Source organism: Chiloscyllium plagiosum, chromosome 2 (genome assembly GCF_004010195.1).
Source record: "Chiloscyllium plagiosum isolate BGI_BamShark_2017 chromosome 2, ASM401019v2, whole genome shotgun sequence".
Classification (NCBI taxonomy): domain Eukaryota; kingdom Metazoa; phylum Chordata; class Chondrichthyes; order Orectolobiformes; family Hemiscylliidae; genus Chiloscyllium; species Chiloscyllium plagiosum.
The window spans coordinates 141,469,655-141,491,279 of NC_057711.1; the positions used below are offsets into that span (position 1 = coordinate 141,469,655).

Here is a 21,625-nt window from a genome sequence, read left to right on the forward strand (position 1 = left end):
ATAGAGGAGAAGGAATTTCTTCACTGGGAGAGTGGTCAATCTTTGGATTCTCTAACCTTGAGAATTGTGGAGGCATAGTCACTCCACAGCTGACAGAGATCAGTAAATTGTAGAAGTTAAAGACCAGCATTTGTTGGCCACTTTGGAATATTGCATGCAATTCTGGTCTCCTTAACGGAAGGATGATGTGAATCCTAAAGGGATTCAGAAAAGATTTACAAGGATGTTGCCAGGGTTGGAGGATTTGAGCTCTAGGGAGAGGCTGAATAGGCTGGGGCTGTTTTCTTTGGAGTGTCAGAGGCTGAGGGATGACCTTTATAGAGGTTTATAAAATCATGAGCATGGACAAAATACATAGACAAGGTCTTTTTCCTGGGGTGAGGGAGTCCAGAGGTAGAGGACATAAGTTTAGGATGAGCGGGGAAAGATATAAAAGGGACCTAAGGAGGAACCTTTTTACACAGAGGGTGGTGTGTGTATGGAATGAGCTGCCAGAGGAAGTGGTGGTAGCTGGTAAAAATACAGCATTAAAAGGCATCTGGATGAGTATATGAATAGTAAGGGTTTCGAGGGATATGGGCCAAATGCTGGCAAATGGCAATAGATTAGGTTAGGACATCTGGTCGGCACGGACGAGTTGGGCCAAAGAGTCTGTTTCCATGCTGTACATCTCTGACTCTGTAAGAAGCATGAGAAAATTGTGTGTTAGATGAACGGCCATGGTCTCGTTGAATGGTGGAACAGCCTTGTGGTCTTGCCTATTTCTTATGTTCTTGTGTGCAGATGGTTTGTTACACAGTCCAAGGCAAATGATGTCATGTACAAGAATGCCACTTCAATATACATAATTCCACATTTTTTCTGTAAGCAAACAATTGGAAATTCCCATATGTGGTTACCAATTTACAGGGAGGGGAAACATTCAAATGACTTTCACAATGTGCAAAGCAGGAAGCCCGTTTCTAAATTATAAACCAAACTGAGTTCAGTTAGCATAAGGTAGTTGAGTATGCTGCACTTAGCTTTTGAGCTCCGATTTGCAGTTATTTTGTTTAAGACAATAAAGCAACTTGAATTGGACTTAACCTGAACAAGAAGTATAATCAGCCCTATGGATCAAGATGGGATTGACAAGTTCAGGGTACTCTTTGAATGATCAGCTTTTTTTTGTAAGGACACAAAACTTGAATTTGGGTTGACAAGCAGCAATGGCTGGGGAACCTCAAGTGTGGATGGGTTATTTGTTTGAGTTTTAACTACTTTTATATAAAACTTATTAGCATGGTCATCAGATCTCTAAGTGAATATGAGGACTGTAGATGCTGGCGATTAGAGTCTATAGTGTGGTGCTGGAAAAGAACAACAGGCCAGGCAACATCTGGGGAGCAGGAGAATCGATGTTTTGGGCAAAAGCTCTTCATCAGGAATGAGACTGAGCTGAGGGGGTGGTGAGATAAATGGGTGGAGATCTCCATCTCCACTTTGTCCTGCTGGTGCTTCCTACCTATTGTGCAGTAGCTGGTAGAAATTTTTAGAGCTGTCTGAAAGACATTTGTCAAGCCACCATCAAATGGGGCGGAGGGGGTTTGGTTACTCAGCAATACTTTGTCATACCTTGTGAAACTCGAAAGGATTCAGAAAAGATTTACAAGGATGTTGCCAGGTTGGAGGATTTGAGCTATATGGAGAGGTTTAATGGGCAACGGCTGTTTTCCCTGAAGTGTTGGAGGCTGAGGGGTGACCTTATAGAAGTTTATGAAATCATGAGGGGCATGGATAGGATAAATAGACAAAGTCTTTTCCCTGGTGTGGGGGAGTCCAGAACTCAAGCGTGAGAACTTAGGGTGAGAGGGGAAAGATATAAAAGAGATTTTAAGGGGCAACTTTTTCACGGAGGGTGGTGTGTGTGGGGGAAAAGGGCTGCAGAGGAGAAGTGGTGGAGGCTGGTACAATTGCAACATTTAAAAGGCACCTGGATGGGTATATATATAGGAAGGGTTTGGAGGGATATGGGCTGGGTGCTGGCAGGTGGGACTAGATTGGTTTTGGGGTATGTGGTCGGCATGGGCAAGTTGGACTGAAGTGTCTGTTTCCATGTTGTACATCTCTATGACTCTGTAACATATTTAATTATCTTTATTTGTCATTAAAGAGCAAATAGTTAAGTATTTTAACATCTGCAAAATCACAAAAGAGTTGACACACAGAATTTTCTTGAAATTTGCTATGTAAAATGGGAGTCAACTAAAAGTTAAAGATCGCAGTACTCCTTTTTAAGACAGCAGTTTATTGGATGCCGTAGAGGTGGTCCTCCACCCAATGATCTATTGTAATTGACAGTGCTATGTCCAGTCTGCAATTAGCTGAAACCTTCATGAGGCATCTCATTTAATGGCAATATTCCCAAACTGTTAGTTAGATGGCTAGGATAATCCAATTGGTGTTCTGGTTTTAAGTGATAGGTGGAGGTAGAGCACAGAGAGAAGAAGAATTGGACAGTCAGGAGTGGATAACAATTAGCCTAGGAGAATGAATAGCTACTATTGGGACAATTAGTAGCTAACAATGAGCTGTTTGTTAAAGCAAACTTGGTGTGTGGAGACTGGGGTAAGGACATGGCCAAGATGCCTCCAGCTCGAAAATTCTTGAACTCACTAACTCAATGTAGAGTCCAGAATGCTGTAAAGTTGCCAAGCAGAAAACTAGGTGCTGTTCTTCCAATTTGCACTGAGCTTTGTTGGAGTACTGCAGCAAACCTGGTACAGAGATGTTGGCGGTGTGTTGAAATGGCTGGCAACTGGAAGTTCAGGGGTTTTTTATTGCAGACAAGAATGTAGCTGTTCAACAAAGCGGTCACCCAATCTGCTTCATTTCCCCAGTGTAGAAGAGACCCCTTTATGAGCAGCGAATGCAGTATACTAAAATGAATGAAGTGCAGGAAAATCGCTGCTTCAAGTGGGGGGGGTGTTTGGGCCCTTAAATTCATTCTCCGAGGCTGATTGTTATCCACTCCTTTGACTAACTGTTCTCCGCTATCTTTGAACTCTATCTCCACCTGTCATTTACTCATTACCCCTGCCCCGCACCCTATCTTATCAAAGTTTGTGCGAAGATTTGTAGCTCGGGTGCTCGTTGTTGTGGTTCTGTTCGCCGAGCTGGAAGTATTTGTTGCAAACGTTTCGTCCCCTGGCTAGGCGACATCATCAGTGCTTGGGAGCCTCCTGCGAAGCGCTTCTTTGATGTTTCCTCCGGTGTTTATAGTGGTCTGTCCCTGCCGCTTCCGGTTGTCAGTTTCAGCTGTCCGCTGTAGTGGTTGGTATATTGGGTCCAGGTCGATGTGTTTGTTGATGGAGTTTGTGGATGAATGCCCTATCTTATGCCTAAGAAACGAGGCTTTGCTGGCTACCATTGGTTCTGAGGAAGAGTCACTGCACCCAAAACGTTAACTTTGATTTTTATACATAGATGTTTCCAGACCTGCTGAGCTTTTCCAGCAATTTCTGTTTTTGTTCCTATTTGCTCTTTTGATGTTCTCTATGCCAATTCTTTATCTTTGATATTTGTGCTTAAAGGGACAAGTGGTTTCTCTTGTTCTCTGCCCTAAATCTCTTGTCTTTGACCTGCTCAATTGTTATAAATAAATTATGTCTTTATTTTAATTAAGTCCTTCAAATCACTCCCATTTTTCCCCAGTTTAAGAAGTCATCACTAATTAACCAATTCTTTCCTTGCATTTGTACCCCTGGTTTGGAGAAATATTTTCGTAAATCTGCACTATATTTTCTCTCACTTTCATTTCCAGATTAACACTAGATAACTCTGGTTTGTGAAAGCAAAAAGTTACAAGCTTAATTTAGTTAAATAGCTTTAAAAAAATTATAGTAGTTATGATGTATTGAATTTTGCCTTAGGTGGCAAAGGAATGGCCACTGATCTCTAAAAAACTAACCCACAAGAATCTAGTGATCTCATTAGAGTGGATTTCCCATTTCCCCAGGTCAGTTTGTTTTTGGCAGCACATTAATGGAATCTTTAAACATCAGTAGTGTGATCAAATGGATTTAGGCAGTCAGTCATGTGGAACTATATTCTCAAGTAGTGAACTAGGAAGTGTAAACTAAGCACATCTTTTCCCTTTTGAGTTTTGAAGATGTGAAGTAAATTATTGAAACTTACACATGTGATTAAGTAGAAGCCAAATTATCTCAAACTTTTAGTATAGCTTGTGGAATTTTTGATCATGAGGAAGAATTTTAATTAATTAATGCAAGGTTACTTTTATCAGAGTCAGCGAGGCTGTTTAGTACTAATTATGAAATTAGTATGCCATGTACTTCACTTTCAGTTCAAGTTTACTGAAAAAGTTGTATGAAGAGCTGAAGTGTGGATGATCTTATTAGTTTAGTGATACCCAATTGATTCTTATTTTGAAGGGATGATCAATCTATCTTCTGGAGAAGCTTCAAATCAAATGTATAACTGCATTTATGTGGAGTTCAGAGCAGTCAGTTTTCGAAAAGAAGTGACAAACACCAGAATTATTGCAAAATTGAGGTCATTGCTTAGAAATCTCTCTTTGCTTTTCAGTGAGGCTTAATATATTCTGTGGGATGTGTGCAGTGTTGCTCTAGTTTAATATTATTTGGTTGGGGGTGGGATGGAGTAGGTGGGGGGAAGAACATCCACTTGGTACTTGTCCCACATATAGTATTCAGGCAATTGCATGTATTGATGTGTGCATTATTGTTTTACAGATTTGTATTACGGTGGGGAAGCCTTGTCAGTTGAACAGCCACAATCTTTTACTTGTCCTTACTGTGGGAAAATGGGGTTCACTGAAACAACTCTCCAGGAACACGTTACTTCAGAGCATGCAGAAACATCAACAGAAGTGGTAAGAGTCATCCTGGGATTTTGAAAAATTTGTTATTGTGATATAGGTGATCCTGACAAGGTTGCATTTATGGCCCATCATTAGATGCACTGAGGGCATTAGGTTAGCCACAAAGTATGGGACTTTCACACAGGCTAGACTAGATAGGCCAAACATATTGTAAATTCAAGGATTGGAAACTTGAGACACCGGAAGTCTTGCCTATTGGCTGGAGAGCTTGGGAAAGACCTATGCTGCCTCTTTACAGAAAGATTCACTAAAGTACAAAGTAGTCAAGCATGGTGAGGCCACCATGGAAGGCTGTGTGTAAAGGTTTTCCCTGGGAATCATGACCCTGGAAACAGAGGTCTTGCCTACCAAGTACTCTTGGTCAATCAGAGTGTGGCAGTTCTTGTCATCGGCAGTACAGTTGGGAAAGTTGTGGCTGCTGCAGAAATAAACTGTACTGGGGGCCTCAGGATCTTGAAATGACCCAGGCCACAGGTAAGTAATGTATGATGATGATGGTTGTAGAGAAAGGAGGTTGATAGCAAGGATAGGGGTTAGGTCTTAGCGCCATTCCTCCCTGTTCCTGATTTTACATCTCTTGTTCAGGCACTAGGTAAGTTGTGTACACAGTTTCAGCTGTCATGCACACTGGGTACTGACGTGTCCATCCATCCCTGAGTTGAGCACAGTAATAGAAGGTTGAGGTCATTGAGTGATCTTTTATTAGCCCATTAAGAATCTCCATTAGTGACGGTCGGAAGCTCTATCATGGCCTGCCTGCCCATAGCTTAACTACAGCAGAAGTGGGAAGCTGGTACCAATCAGGCTTATCTCCATGTCGCTTAATTCAATTTCCACCTCCAAACCTGCCACCAGTGAAAGGAGAGAATTCCATTTGTGAACTTTGGGTTGGTAATTCAGTCAGATAAAGAGTAAGCTTCTGTACTTCAAGTTGACTGTACCTTCACCTACCATTCAACTTCAGGATCATTGTCTTTAACCTCATATTCTCTTGTACTGGCTCTTTTCCATCTGCTGTTTGTAGCTAGAACTGTCTGAATCTTTGCCATGCCTATTTGCCCTGGATTTTTCTTTGTGAATCAGTGTTTGTATTTTGACTCCAGCTTTGGACCCAAACCTGTCATAACATTTTCCCCCTTTTTTCTTGGTTCCTTGTTTCGAGTTACTTTGGTGTGCCAACTTTGATTTTTTCCCTTATTTACTTACTTTGGTTTGTCAGTGCATCTCCTCTTGCTCCAAAGTGTTAGGTTTGAATTCCCTAGAATACATGCAAAGCTACAATTCTGCATCCTTCAAGGGGCTGATCAAGGCACCTATTGTTACCTCTTACTGACTATCCATAATTGCAAATTATTGCTTAATTTGTGCAGCACAGCTGTCTGGGACTATTCATACCAGCTAACCATTCTGTTTTTATAGATTCTTCCAGAACCTAAATGATCAATACCCTTAGTATATGGTGTCAGAATATGTTTTTATTAGCAATCAAGATCCCTGCAATGATGACCTAACTATTGTGTTAGCATCATGAATGTTAGAGAAACTTGGCTTACAAATGGCAACACCTTGACATTTGGCAAAACCTCCTTACGTGATGATAAATTCCACCTCCTGCATTATTTAAACTGCTATATTGACCTTAACCACAAAATCACAGATTGGTCTCTTTCCCTATTCTTCTTCCATCTACTTCTGGGCACAGTAACTTAGTCAGGTTTAGTAAACTCCTCTTAAAATCAATTTCGTCTGCCATCCTCACCAAGCCTCCCTTTGAGTTTCTCATCAAAATCTCTTCACATCTTTCCTACTTTTTCCTTTGCTCTAATGCCTCCTCTGTGATCTCTTACTTTGTTACAACTACTGTTGTAAAATCTTAAGTCCATTCCTGACTGTGCCATTTCTCAGGACTTCACTACTCTTATCATCTTGATCAAAGATGAGGCCTTCCTGATCGACCTTGTTTATTTTAGTTTTTTCTTTTTGCCATTTTCAGCTATTTGCTACAATACTGTCAACCTTCTTCATTATGTCCTCATTTCTGCCTTTAACGCCTTCTGTCCCAAGAAAAACATCCACACTTGCCATATTTGTTCCATGTTCAAGGCACATGGATGAGTGTGTCCAGTGTAGATTTGATTTAGAAACATAGAATCTCTACAGCATGGAAGCAGGCCATTCATCCCAATGAGTCCACATTGACCCTCTGAAGAGCATCCCACCCAGACCCATCCCATCCCCGTAATCATGCATTTCCCATGGATAGCCCACTTAACCTATAGATCCCTGGACACTATGGGCAATTTAGCATGGTCAATCCACCTAACCTAAACATCTTTGGACTGTGAGAGGAAATCAGCACCCGGAGGCAACCCATGCAGACACTCGGAGAACATACAAACTCCACACAAACAGTAGCCCAAGATCCCTGGTGCTTAGAGGTAGCTAACCACTGAGTCAACATGCCACCTGCCATCCTTCACCAGAACTGGCTGGTTGTATTACACTTCCTGTCCTTTCTGTAAACTACTCCCTACCCCAATATCATCAAGGACTATGAAGATAATCCCTGATTTTATTGCTCCATGATCAATTGATATCTTGAACTTTGGGAGACTTCATTGTTTAATTTTTCTCTTTCTCATCTACAAACTGATGCTGTTATTTGCTGTGTCTTCAGCCATCGAGCCCTTTGCTCTAGAAAGCTACTCCTAAATTTTGCAAACTGTTCACCTTTTTACTCTTTAAAACTCACCTGTTTGACCAAGCTGTTTCTAATGACTCCTTCAATGATCTGAAGAATCAAAGGTGCTACAGTCAGTTCTGCTATAACGCAGTAGTTCCGTTCTCTGTGCAATCCCGTTTTATAGGAAAATCACGCAATAGCAGCAGCATTTAAACAAATGGGTCCAGAATCACGTTACAACCAATATGCGCTTTAAACATTCACACATTAGAAACAGTGTTCCCGTTTCATCAATCGCGCTACAACAAATTTGCATTAATGAAACACCCATTATAGCTGAATGATCTGTACTTAGAAAAAAGCAGTCGAATGATCAACAGTGTTTCACTTTCCTTAAGGAAAGTTTTTTTTTAGTCCAATTCTTCTATTTCTGTGAAACGCTGTTTGTACTACTTTCTTCTAAGGAGCATCTTTGATTCTTCAGGTTATTGAACCACTATTTAATGCTGTTGTTTTTTAGAAATGGGCAAGTGACAGACTCTAATTCCACCTCAGAACAGAAATCAAACTTCACGGTGTTAGCATTATAGAGTCATAGAGATGTACAGCACGCAATCAGACCTTTTGATTCAACCTAGGGAAAAGACTTTGTCTTATTTATCCTATCCATGCCCCTCATGATTTTATAAACCACTATAAGGTCACCCCTCAGTCTCGGACACTCCAGGGAAAACAGCCCCAGCCTATTCAACCTCTCCCAATAGCTCAAATCATCCAACCCTGGCAACAATCTTGTAAATCTTTTCTGAACCCTTTCAAGTTTCACAACATCTTTCAGATAGGAAGGAGACCAGAGTTGCACGCAATATTCCAACAATGGCCTAACCAATGTCCTGTATAGCCGCAGTTCTGAATCACAAGCTTCCTTTGCAGCATTTGAGCTAAATGGCATCCCAAGCCCCTTTAATACTTTAAAGGAGTACTAATAAGTGCAGAGTTCACAGCACAATATTTATTTTAGGGCTCCTCTTCAGGGCTATTTTCATTTTTAGTGCCTAATGTTTTTCAGACTCTCCAGCTCCTTTATTAGATAAAGCAATCCTGTAGTTATGTTGTTTTCAGTACTTGCATTGACATATAGGGCACTTGACTCAGAAATAAAATTAGAAAAATTTGTCAATATTTTCAACAATTATCAATCCTCCATTAAATTTAAATCTACAACGCTGAATAAAAGCATTAATTTCCTACATACTATGTGTTTAAATTGACACAATGCAGCAGGTGCAAATTATCAACAGAAATTTTTTTTCCCAAAAGAAGTGACACTTTTCTGGATCCAAGGTCATAAACTAAATACACTCTCCAGATTGTTGAGGTTACAGCTAATGCATTTCCATCACATATTTACAAAAATGGGAATATTTTAGTCAGGCAATTAGTAACTCAGAATTTATCTAACAGTTGATAAAGTGTATTTCCAGTGTGTTGTCCTTATAGTAGCTCCTGAAAATACACATCATTAAGCTGCAAATTCCATGTTCTGTTGCAAGTAATTTTTCTTAACACAATGATTTTAAATTGTCCTAGCTTTTAATTAGCTTGAGTCTCCCATTTGAAAACTGTTATATCATCTTTGTAGCTCCTGCTCTTTCCCAACTCCATTGCAGCCTCCTGCTATCTACTGCCACCACCCCACAGCCTCCCATTCCTTGGTGCCTTCCTCCCCCGTCCCCTTGCAGCTTCCCTATCCCTCCTAATTCCATTCCTTACGGTCCCTCCCATCCTACCTGTCAGCTTCACACTCTCTAAAATTCTTGATTGCAGTTTCCTGCACATTCTCATTTCCCCCAATTACAGCTTCCCACATTCTCCCTTCTCCCCTCTCCCCTAAAGAAGTTTCCAGTTCTTCCTCCCACCTTGGCTGCCTCTGCAACATCCCTCGACCATAACCCACTGTTATCTTGTCACTACTGGCACTTAACCTGTTTGCTGCTCTTTGAATCACATAGGTGTTTCTTTCCTCCCTTTGCTTTCATGAATGATCCCAGCCCATGATTTGGAGAGCAGTCCTGTATTATTTTCTTCTATTCTTTTTATACAGCAAGTTTTCTCTCATTTATCATCATTTAGTGAATTGTCATGGCTAATTGGGGATTTCCGGACTTTTAACTGCTATCCCCATGTATTTTGAGCATTTGTAAATTTAGTTATAATTGAGGCATGTAGAGACTAATGATTTTAAAAAGCTTCCCAAGCTGAGGAGTCTGGGCAGACAAGTCACAAGGCATCCACCACTGTGCTGGCAGGATTGTTTGTACTGTATACAATCAGTAAAAGCGGTATGATGCATGGTCCAGTGCTGAAAGTTCCTTGTTGACAATGAAGATATTCCTTTCAATGAAATAACTTTCATGCATCAATTGCAGCTAGTGGAGATAATCTTCTACAGTATCATATCAAATGAAGTCACCTGGGATGAACTGAAGAACACAAAAGGAGCAGTCATGCTGTTGGAAGTTTATAATGTGCATATCTCAGAAGTGAGGAGGAACAGTACAAATATTTAAGCAAATTTCTGAGAATTAAAAATCACTAATTATTGCATTTCAACTTGATATAAGTTGGAAAAGAATTAGTGCACAAAGTATAACAGATGCAAAATTCTTAAAATGCATATAGGAGAAATATATAGCTACCATGTAGCAAGTCCAATAAGAGAAGCCTGGACTATAGGAAATCAAATTGGGCAGGTGCAGTGAGTGTCAGTAAGAGACTGTTTTGCTGAAAGTGATCATACATATTTAGATTTTGCATAGGGTAAAATGAAAATTTTTAGTTGGGACAGCTTTCACTCAGCTGAGACTGCTTTTATTCAGCTGAGATAAGACTTGGCCAAAAGTAGCTTGGAAATAACTAAATGAGTGTAATTTGGCATTAGACCAGTGAGAGATGTTTGAGGAGGAGAGAAGGTCAGTCCAGAAAAATAAGTTTCCAGAAAGAAGAAGGATGTGATGCACAAACACCGAACCTTTGGATACAAAGGAACATATGTGGAATAAGGCAAAGATGAGACTATTTTGGCATCTGCCAAGAGCTCAGTTCTTAGACAGCATTAATTTAGTTTAGTTTAGTTTACATTACAGTGTGGAAACAGGCCCTTCGGCCCAACAAGTCGACCTGCACATCTTTGGACTGTGGGAGGAAACCGGAGCACCCGGAGGAAACCCACGCAGACACTGGGAGAACGTGCAAACTCCACACAGTCAGTCGCCTGAGGCGGGAATTGAACCCGGGTCTCAGATGCTGTGAGGCAGCAGTGCTAACCATTGTGCCACCGTGCTGCCCACACGTGCTGCCCGTGCTGCTACAACATGCTAGGGTGAAACTTAAAAAGGAAGTTAGGAGAATGAGAGGCCCTGAAAAGAGAGGCAAGTAAAATGGAATTTGAAGAAAGCCCGAACATATTCCTTAACCTTAAACAATAAGAGGACAAATCTGGCTTATTAGAGACCAAGAACGTAACCTTTGTGTGGAAGCAGAAGTTTTGACTATTGTTCTTTTAATATTGCCTTGTGTCTGTCGTCAGGCAACTAGAGGTGGTTGTACATATTGTAGTTAAGGAAGCAGTGTGTGAAACATTGACTTTGGGAAATGTTACAGGGTTTAGCAATTTTGATAGTAAATGAATCACCAAATCTAGATTAAATGTAACTTTGACTTCTAAGGAGTGCCAATCGTTGTATTTGAGAATTAATCATAGCATATCATGGCAATGTGCAAATACCAAAGCTTGACTCTATAATTTTAACAGAAGCCTGATTAAGGCCTGTGGTAAAATAAAATACTGCCTGTTGTCCTGTAGGGATATACTAGTAGCGTTGGTTATGCACTTTCAGATTTGTGCACGAGAAATCCCAGGCTACTTTAATCACTGGCTTTAGCTCTCTCCCTGATGGATGTAATACATGCTCGCATTTGACAGGTCCATTAAGTGCACATATTCGTAGTGATTTCAGATTGCCATCAGAAATAATTTGGCCTTCAGTATGTACCATTTAATTCATATTTTGTATGCTCCATGATTTTATAGGCTGCACTTTGCCTGTGTGGGTCATACATTCAGTGTGGGGATAGAAAACTCACTCATTTTCAGGATATGAGCTCCTGTAGCAGATTGTAAAACGTGTTATCTTGTGGTTGGATTAAAATCTGGTGGAGTTTTTCATGTATTTGTTCATAAGATGTGGAATGTGACTGGTTAGGCCATAATTTATTGCCCATACTAATTGACCTGAGGAAGGTGATGGTGAGCTGTTGTCTGAACTGCTATATCCCTAGGGGTTTAGGGATACCTAAAGTCATGGTAGGAAGGGAATTCATAATTTTGACCCAGTGACAATAAAGGAACAATGATATAACTAAGTCAGGATGGTTTGTGATTTGGAGGCAACTTGTAGGTGGTGATGTTCCCATGTGACTGCCTGTGTCCTTTTCGGTGACAGAAGTTGCTGGTTTGTAAAATACAGCCAAAGCAACCTTGGTGAGTAAGTGCAGAGCATCTTGTAAATGGTACACGCTGCTGCCATTGTCAATGATTAAAAAAAGTGTGAATCTTGACAGTTGCTATTAGAGTGTCAGTTGAACAAGCTGCCTTGTCCTAGGTAGGGATATTGTCAGAACTCATGGCTTTTGCAGTGTCGAGTGTCTTCAGCTGTGTCGTCTTGTTGCATAGTGAATTTAATTGAATCGGTTCAACTGTGATACTGAAGATCTTAGTAGGAGACCAAGGTGGATCATGTTCACACTTCTGGCTGATGATGGATGTAAGTGCTGCAGCGTTCTACACCGATGTGCTGGGTTCCCTCCTTGTTGAAGTTGGCGATTTTTCTGGTGTTTCCACCTCCTGTTGTTTAATTATCCATTACCATTCATGATTGGCTGTGACAATACTTAGATCTGCTATGCCAGTTGTGGGATTGCTTAGCCTTGTCTTCTGTACACTGCTTCTGCTTTTTGACATTCAAGCTAATGGAATGTTAGCCATTTTTTTCAGGGGATTTGGAGTATGAGAATGGGAAAGTCTTATTGTATCTGTACAAGATGCGACTGAGACCATATCTGGAATACTGAGGGGTTTTGGTCCCCTTATTTAAGGAAAGGTTTAATTCACATGGAGGAATTTTCTTGTGAACGAAGGTTAAGACTCTACTCACTGGAGTTGAGAAGAATGAGAAAGGATCTGATTTAAAATTATTAGGGTTTTAAAGGGGCTGGGCAGGGTAAGTGCTGAGAGGATATTTTCCCTTATGGAAGAGTCTAGGACCAGACAGCATTGCCTCAGAATAAAGGGTGCCCTTTTAAGACTGAGATGAGTTTCTTCTTGGAGGGCTGTGTCTCTTTGGAACTTCTTGTCATAGAGAGCTATGGGGTAGCATCTTTGTGTATATTTAAGGCTGAGTTATATTCTTGATGTGGGGATAGGGCAGGAAGGTGGACATGAAGAATGTTAGATCAGCCATGACCCTATTGAATGGCGGAGTATTCTTAAGGAACCGAGAAACCTATTTCTTATGGTCTATTGTGCGTCCATTACAGATAAAGACCATTTGGAGTTTTTGTCATCCTTAGTGGACTACAGGTTATAGTGGTGTCAGTTGTGGTGTTAGAAGTTCAGTGATGAATTTAGTGTTTTTTTTAAAAAGGATTTTTTGAGATGTTTCGTCTTTTCTTTTAAGCATAAAGCTTACCACATATTGGAGTAGTTCATGCAGAATAGTTGGAAATGCCTGAAAGTGAAGCATTCATTTACCAATACAGTGCATATGCCTTCCCAAATGAAGCTGTCTTTGTCATTATTTTAACAACACTATTGCTTTTTTTAAAAAATGTGTTTCCTTTGCATATAAATGGACAAATTATACAAACATCACAGCGTTTTGGTATAGTTGAATGAGCAAAGTAGGTTGCCCCTTAATTGAAGAAGCGCTTATGCCCGAATCGTCGATTCTCCTGCTCCTTGGATGCTGTCTGACATGCTGCGCCTTTCCAGCAACACATTTTTCAGCTCTGATCTCCAGCATCTGCAGTCCTCACTTGTCCCTTAATTGTCCTGGTTTAATTCTTATATCCCAAAGGTGCAGGTTAATTTTCATTATGACCTTGTGTGCTAACTTCTGAGCTGAATTTCCAATTTTAAAATACTTGATGGATTGTCAAAACCTTAAGGCAATGTTTTTGGAGTTGGTGAATAAAAAAAAATCCATTTAGTTAAAAATCACACAACACTCAGTTATAGTCCCAAGAGGTTTATTTGGAAGCATTAGCTTTCGGAGCACATGTTGGTTTCAGTACTTTCATATGTAAATCGTAGAACTTTTTTAAAGTTCTCAAGTGAATTTTAACAATTGGTGTCATGTCGGCCCAGATAATGCATTGAAGGTATGAGGTGCCTGTGTGAGACTGTCTGTGCCGCAATGTTCAGACTGATTCTTATGTAGATTCATACAGTTTTTGAGCAAAATAAAATGTAGTTCTGCAAGTACAAATTTACCCCACAAACTTGTGTGGGGGGGGGGGGGGGGATGTTTAATGAGTGCCTGAGAGACAGTGTGTGTGAGTGAGAGTGTAAAGGGGTATAGGTCTTTGAGAGGGTGCGTGTGTGCGTGAGAGTGTGGGAGTGTATGTGTGACTGTATGAGAGAGTTTATGTGAGAGAAGGTCTGCGTGAGTTTATGGGTCTGTAGGTGTGTGTGTGTCTGTAGGACTGTATGTGTGTAGTGCAGTGAGGTCATCTGTAGTGTGACATGAACCCAAGATCCCAGTTGAGGTCATAGCCAAGTTCGGTACCAATGGGAATCAGCCTCAGCCAACTTACATTGTTGCCTGTCCCGAATTCCGCCTTGGAAGATAGTCATCCGAAGGTCCGAGGTCAAATGTCGTGGACCACTGAAGTGTTCTCCGACTGGGGGGGAGCACTCCTGTCTGTTGATTGTTGTGCGGTGTCCATTCATCCGTTGCCATAGCCTCTCCTCAGTCTCACCAATGTACCATGCCTCAGGGCATCCTTGCCTGCAGCATATGAGATAGACAGCATTGGCTGAGTTACATAAGTACCTACCACATACATCACTCAGACAGTTGTGAATCTTTGGAATTCTCCACCCCAATTGATAATTGTCGCTCCTTTGAATATATTTAAGCCTGAGATGGGCTGATTTGAAATTAGTAAGCACGCGTAATGGTGGTATCCATGTCAACATTCTGACACTTCTTGCAGCATCTCCTGTGACAAGGTTGTATGGTGTTGTCCTGAAAGCCAGGCAGTTTGCTCTGAACAATGATCTGTTTGAGGTTTAGTGGTTGCTTAAAGACAAGAAGTGGAGGCGTGGGGAAGGCCTTGGCGAGGTGCTCATCATCATTGATAATGTGTCGCAGGCTATGACAACATGACATAGTGTTTCGGCTCCTGGGAAATACTGGACAACGAAAGGTACCCTGTCGGTTGCAGTTCATGTCTGTCTCCTGAGGAGGTCATTACAGTTTCTCGCTGTGGCACGTCAGAACTGGTGGTTGATGAGTTGAGCATCGTACCCCGTTCTTGTGAGGGCATCCTTGAGTACTTCCAAGTGCCTGTCACGTTCCTCCTCATCTGAACAGATCCTGTTGTTTGGGGCTTTTCCATAGGGGATGGCTGTTTTAATATGTTTTGGGTGGAAGCTGGAGAAGTGTAGCTTCATGAGGTTATCGTGGGTTTGTAGTAGAGTGAGATGCTGAGGTGCCCATCCTTGAAGGAGATGCATATGTCCAAGAATGAGAAAGATAGTAGAGAGCAGGCCATGGTGAATTTGATGGTGGGATGAAACTCGTTGATATCACTATGTAGTTTTTTCAGTGACTTCTTGCCATGGGTCCAGTGGAAGAAAATGTTGTCAGTGTACCTGGTGTATAGTGTTGGTTGAAGGTCCTACATAGAGAAGAGGTCTTGTTCAAATCTGCGCATGAAAATGTTGGCATACTGGGGTGCAAGTTTGGTCCCCATGGCTATTCTGTGTGTCTGGATGAAGAACTGGTTATCAAAGGTGAAAATGTTGTGGTCAAGGATAAAGCAGATGAGTTGTAGGCTGGTGCTTGGAGATTGGCATTTGTTGATATTGAGTACTGAGGCTGTTGCTGCAATGCTGTCATTGTAGGGGATGCTGGTGTAGAGTGCTGAAATATTGTGATGAGGAATATTCCTGGTTCGACTGGTCCGTGGTCTTTAGTTTCTGTAAGAAAAGTGTAGTGTTGCGACAGAAGCTTGGGGAGGGGGGGGTCCCCAATACAATGGGTTTCAAAATGCCTTCATCATAGTCAGAGAGGCTCTCTCACAGGATCGCATTGCCCAATACGATGGGGCGTCCTGGTGTGTGTATCTTCGGAAGGCAGTAGAAGTTGCCTCTAGCACTAGCTTTTGAAACTAGCTTCATCAGGTGGTTGTGGAGTATAAGATCATAAGACACAGTTTATAGCAAAAATTTACAGTTTTTCAACTGTGGAGCCATGGTGGGCTTGGCTACTGCTGTAAACTTTTGCGATAAATTCTTTGTCTTATGATCTTATACATCACAATCACCTGATGAAGGAGCAGCACTCCAAAAGCTAGTGCTTCCAAATAAACCTGTTGGATTATAACCTGGTGTTGTTTCTAGTTTTACCTTGATTTGGCATGCATGAAATAAGCTATTTTCTAAATGATGATATGTCTACATTGTAGACTGCTGTCCAAGTCAGGCAGAAGCCATTAGGTGAGTGTGAACGTCCTAAAATAAAGTGCAGTAATGTGTTTTTGAGTGCCTTTTTATATATTAGAGCTCTGCTTTTTCTGGAGGAGTGGGTCAATGGAATTGCAGATGACAAGATGTTCCTATAACCCAGCAGTCGTCTTCTAAATTGGCACCTAATTTGCTCATTTATGGGCAAAACAGATAGTAGGCTGTGAAATTCCTGCTAGCCAGTGAAGTTTCATCACTCAGACAGTTGTGAATCTTTGGAATTCTCCACCCCAATTGATAATTGTCGCTCCTTTGAATATATTTAAGCCTGAGATGGGCTGATTTGAAATTAGTAAGCAGGCAGGAAAGTGGAGTTGAGGCAGCAGCTCAATCATGATCACATCTACTCGTGCTCCCAGTTCTTATATTTGTTTAGGTATGAAAAATTGCACCACCCCATAAATCAGTCTTTGTGTCAGCTGACAGATTTTACGTTACCATCCATTTGTGCAGTTAGTTTCATACTGCATTTACTCATCCTATTTCCATATCTCTCAATTCTTCTATTCCTGAATGTGCACATATTTTCTATCTCAATATTTAATCCTGGAAATGAATTCTGTAGAGTCAACTTTTTGTGCACGGACGTTTCTCTTATCCTTTGTTCTAAATTTCTTAAGCATTTAATCTTGAATCTCTTGTCATTCATTCTTGCTCTCCCAACTATTGGAAAGAGTTTGCTTCTGTAGCCCTTTTTCCATATTTTATAATCAATCATGCTTTCATAATTGTAGTCTGCCTTGTTATAAGGAGAAGTGGTCTGTCTTCATATTTCAATATACAAAGCACTATCCTAGAGATTGTTGTTTTCTATCCCTCAAAGCTTTAGTAATATACTGTACTATGCAGCATACTTACTATATGCTGCATGGTAAAATCTTAAGGTTTTAAAAAGCATTATTAAGCATTTAATAATGCTTATTAATAACTGATTAATGCTTATTATTACCTCTTGGAATTTATATTCTATGCATTTAATAAAATTCTATTAGCATTTCTAATATTATCAGCCTAAGTTTCTTGAGCTGCGTTTCCCTGCCTGGATTCTGTACTATTTCACAAAATCATGCTTTTACATTAAAATGGTTAAATCTGCCCTTTCTCTTCATATTTGGGAGATTTTAAAATTAAATTCTTGCCCCCTCTTCTCAATGCTACTATGACATGGTCTGGTTATTTCTTGTCAGAAAATTGTTGTCCATTGACCGACACCCAAAAAAAAAATCTGCCTTGAAAGAACATATGTTTTATACTTGTGCAATTATACCCTGAGTCTTTTCAATTTAATTGAACACTGCAAAGATTTAAATATACCAGCTCTTCTGCAGTATTGGTGTTGATGCAGCTGTACCAGTAGACTCATCGAAATCCAGTGATTTGAAAGCACACTACACAATTAGGTTAACTTGTACTTCCACACTGTGTGGCATATCCTGCAAAATGGAGGAGGCTGAAACTGTTGCATATTCACTACTGCACTAATGGAGCAGGTTATCAATTAGAGGCACTAATTCATGAGTAATAGTTCATGTCAAAATGTTTTTTTTAATTTGGTAATGGGATGTGAGCATCACTGGCTTGTCAGCATTATTGCCTGTCCCTAGTTGTCCTTGGGAAGGTGATGGTGATCTGCCATCTTGAACTGCTGCAGTCCATGTGCTATAGCTAGAGCCACAGTGCCATTAGGAAGGGAATTCCAGGATTTTGACTGTGACAATGAAAGGATGATGGTTACATTTTCAAGTAAGGATGTTGAGTGGCTTGGAGGGGAGCTTGTAGTTTGTGGTGTTTCCATGCATCCACTGCTCTTGTCCTTCTAGTTAGAGGTGGTCATGAAGTTGCTGTCTGCAGACCTTTGGCAAATTTCTGCACTGCATCTGGTAGATAGCAGTGTGTACTAATGAGTGTAGGTGGTGGAGGGTATGAATGCTTGTGGATATGGTGCCAATCAAGTGACCTACTTTGTCTTAGATGGTGTCAAGCTTCTTGAGTATTGTCGGAGCTGCACCCATCCTGACAAGTGAGCAGTATTCCATCACAGTCCTGACTTGTACCTTGTAGATGGTGGACAGGTTTTAGGAAGTCACGAGGTAAGTTACTTGCTGCAGTATTCCTAGCCTCTGACCTGCTATTGTAACCACACTCTCTGTATAGAGTATCCAGTTGAGTTTTTGGTCTGTGGTGATTCCCAGGATGTTGATAGGAAATTTGGTGATGGTAATGCCATTGAATGTCAAGGGTTGATGGTTAGATTATCCCTTATTGGAGATGGGTATCGATTGGCATTTGTGAAGTGCAAATATTATTTGCCACTTATCAGCTCAACCTGTAGATTGTCTAGTTATTGTTGCATTGGTCTTTTCTTCGGTATTTGGAGGAGTTGCAAAAGGTGCTGAACTTGGTGCAATCATCAGTGAAAATTCCCACCTCCTGACCTTATGTTGATGAGAAGTGCATTGACTGAAAACGGGAACTGAATGATTGCAACCCTGTTATAATCAACTTGTATTCATTCACTGAAAATCAAATATTTTATTTTATTTCAATATCCAACATTCATGAACGTTTATCCCTTGATTTCATCACTTTGTGGAAAACGATTCCAGACATGAGAATTGGATTTATATTTTCTGTACCCTTTCTTGTGCACTTTATCAGATGGTGCAAAAAAAATCCTTTCATGGCTGTAAACCCCCAGTTTTCCTCATCATTCTCACAAATCAGATTTTAATAGGAGAGTTTGGCCTCATTTTTCCTCCAGCTTTTACGTTTTTACATTTTGCTTCCAGCTTTTCCTTTCAACCTCTTGCTGGCTTTATTGGTTATTGTTTTGCAAAGGTTGTTCAGAAGCTGCTAAGGCTCCTTAGGTTATTTCAAATTTATCCTTCAATATACCACCAGCGTTCATAGAGTATGCATATTGCATTTTATTTCAATGCTGTAGCACAGGTTCAGCTGCTTAATTTAGATACCTCATTTTTTATTCAATTTCCATAATTCCATAATTTGACTGTCAAATTTGCAGATAATGTCAAATTAATATATTATATATGCACACACATTTTCTATATTAAGATTATTTTTTTGTAAATCAGAGGCTGTAAACTAACGCTGAAATTCTGAAACACGACATTCAGCACTCTTATCCACCTACAGCATAACTCTATTAACAACTATTTTCTCATCCACTCCATTACTTGGAATTCCTAATAGTTTGAGTTTGACTAGTAATCTATAATTAAATTTTTGCCACAGCCCAATTAGATGTCTGGATACACCAATCTTTGTGTGCATAAACAGCTGGGGGGATGTGGGTATTGCATTTCTTGGTCCATTGGATTGCCATTTTCGCAAAGAATTGCTTTGACAGTAGGATCATCTTCACCTCAACTTATGTCTGTGTAATAATCAACATCACATTTATGCCTTATTAATTCTGTTATTTTACACAGAAAGGAAGTAAAACTAGCAACTCTGTTGTTGTCCATTTCTTTGCCCCAGGTTATGAATGAAATCGCCATCAGAGCTTGTGTTCTATTTGTGCCTTCCCATGTCCAATGATTCCCTCATGATAACTATCAATGCCTGACAAAGGTCCATCTAGTTTCTTGGGGCTTTGAGAGTCTACCAATAATCCCATTTAATTTAAGAAAATTCTGGGGAGAGAAACCAAGATAATGTTTTGGGTCAGTGGCAATTCTTAATCAGAGTTCATCTTTGACCTTTGAAATGTCAATGCTATATCTCCACGGAAATTGCCACACACCTGTTGAATATTTTTATATTCTGTTTTGATTTCAGATTTCCAGGGGCTGTTTTGGGCCAGTGGTAGTATCCTTACCCCTGGACTGAGAGACCCGGGTTCAAATTCCACCTGCTCCAGGGGTGTGTAATTACATCTGAGCAGGTTGATTAGGAAAAATATCTAACTTTTGTATTGGCATCACATGCGATTTTAAGTTTGTCCTATTAGCCTGCGACCGACTTTTGTTTCATTTGTTAAACACAACTATACTTTGATTTCTCTTTCGGAAGGGCCATATGAATAGTTGGGGGATATAATTGTCCCAAATATTGACTGTTTTATGAATGCAAAGTATGCAGAGTTTCACAGATAAACCAGGTAATTTTAAATCTGTCACCTGTGTGCCAGTATCCTTTCAGTGCTGCTAACAGCAGATTAAGAGAATTTGGACAGGCACAGCTTGCAGTAGGGTCCTTCTGGATCCAAGCTGCTGCACTGTTCTTTAATGTATATTGGTCAAAATGAGGATAGCTGCTTTGAAATTGGAGAGTTTGTGCAAGTGTTCAGTAATCATAAAGTCAATGGAGGTAAATACCCTCTGTTGAGGATAGAATATTGCTAATGCTATAGTGACAAGTTTTGAGAAGATTTGTAGCTCAGGTTGAGGTTCTGGATGTATGTTTGTTACACAAAGTAACAACACTGACAGCACAGATACATGGATAAAAAAACTTATCTGACCGACATTTAACAGACACTGAAAAAGCTGTCTAAGTAAGAAGATTAAATTACAATTGCCAGGATGCGGACAAGAAACATTTCTTAGCAGCATTAGAAAAACACTAAAAGACAACCAACGCACAGAAGAAACCCAGCAAACTATCGGACAGGTAGTCACACCAACATCAAGCAGAAGAAAGGAAGGAAAAACACTGTATACACAAGAAAGGAAAGCACTGGAAAGATTGAAAAAAGATAAAAACATTGTTATCCTACCTGCAGACAAAGGACGCTTGACAGCCAATCTAAATCGAAGAAACTACATTGAAAAAGCGAGAGCACAACTTACAGATACCAACACTTACCAACAAGTGGTGATGGACCCGACCTCACAAACTAGAGAACCGAATCACAGCCCTACTCAAAAAAAACTTCAGCAATCTGGAGAAATAAATAACACCGACTTCCAAAAAATGAAACCAGATTGCCCAACACCCCACGCTTCTACGGATTGCCCAAAATTCACAAAACCGGGAGCCCCCCTCAGACCCATAGTCTCGCTACCTGGAAACACATACTTGCAGATTGGCCAAGGAGCTACACCAAAGACTAAAACACTTAGTAGGAGACCTACACCATTCAACCCACTCCACCCAAGAATTCCTGAAGACCATCAAAGACACTAAGATAGAAGAGGATGAAATAATGGTGTCCTTTGTAACACCCCTGTTTACATCAATTAACCTGGCCAAGGAAACACTG

The 21,625-nt window shown here is 40.5% G+C and overlaps 1 protein-coding gene across 1 annotated transcript in view; it reads left to right on the plus strand.

The window, feature by feature from the left end:
* Positions 1-21,625, plus strand: part of kcmf1 (potassium channel modulatory factor 1) — a 125,504-nt gene that overhangs the window by 72,727 nt on the left and 31,152 nt on the right. The window contains exon 3 of the mRNA XM_043719754.1: positions 4,755-4,894. Within this exon, the coding sequence (XP_043575689.1) occupies positions 4,755-4,894 (140 nt within the window). The remainder of the gene's footprint in view (positions 1-4,754; positions 4,895-21,625) is intronic.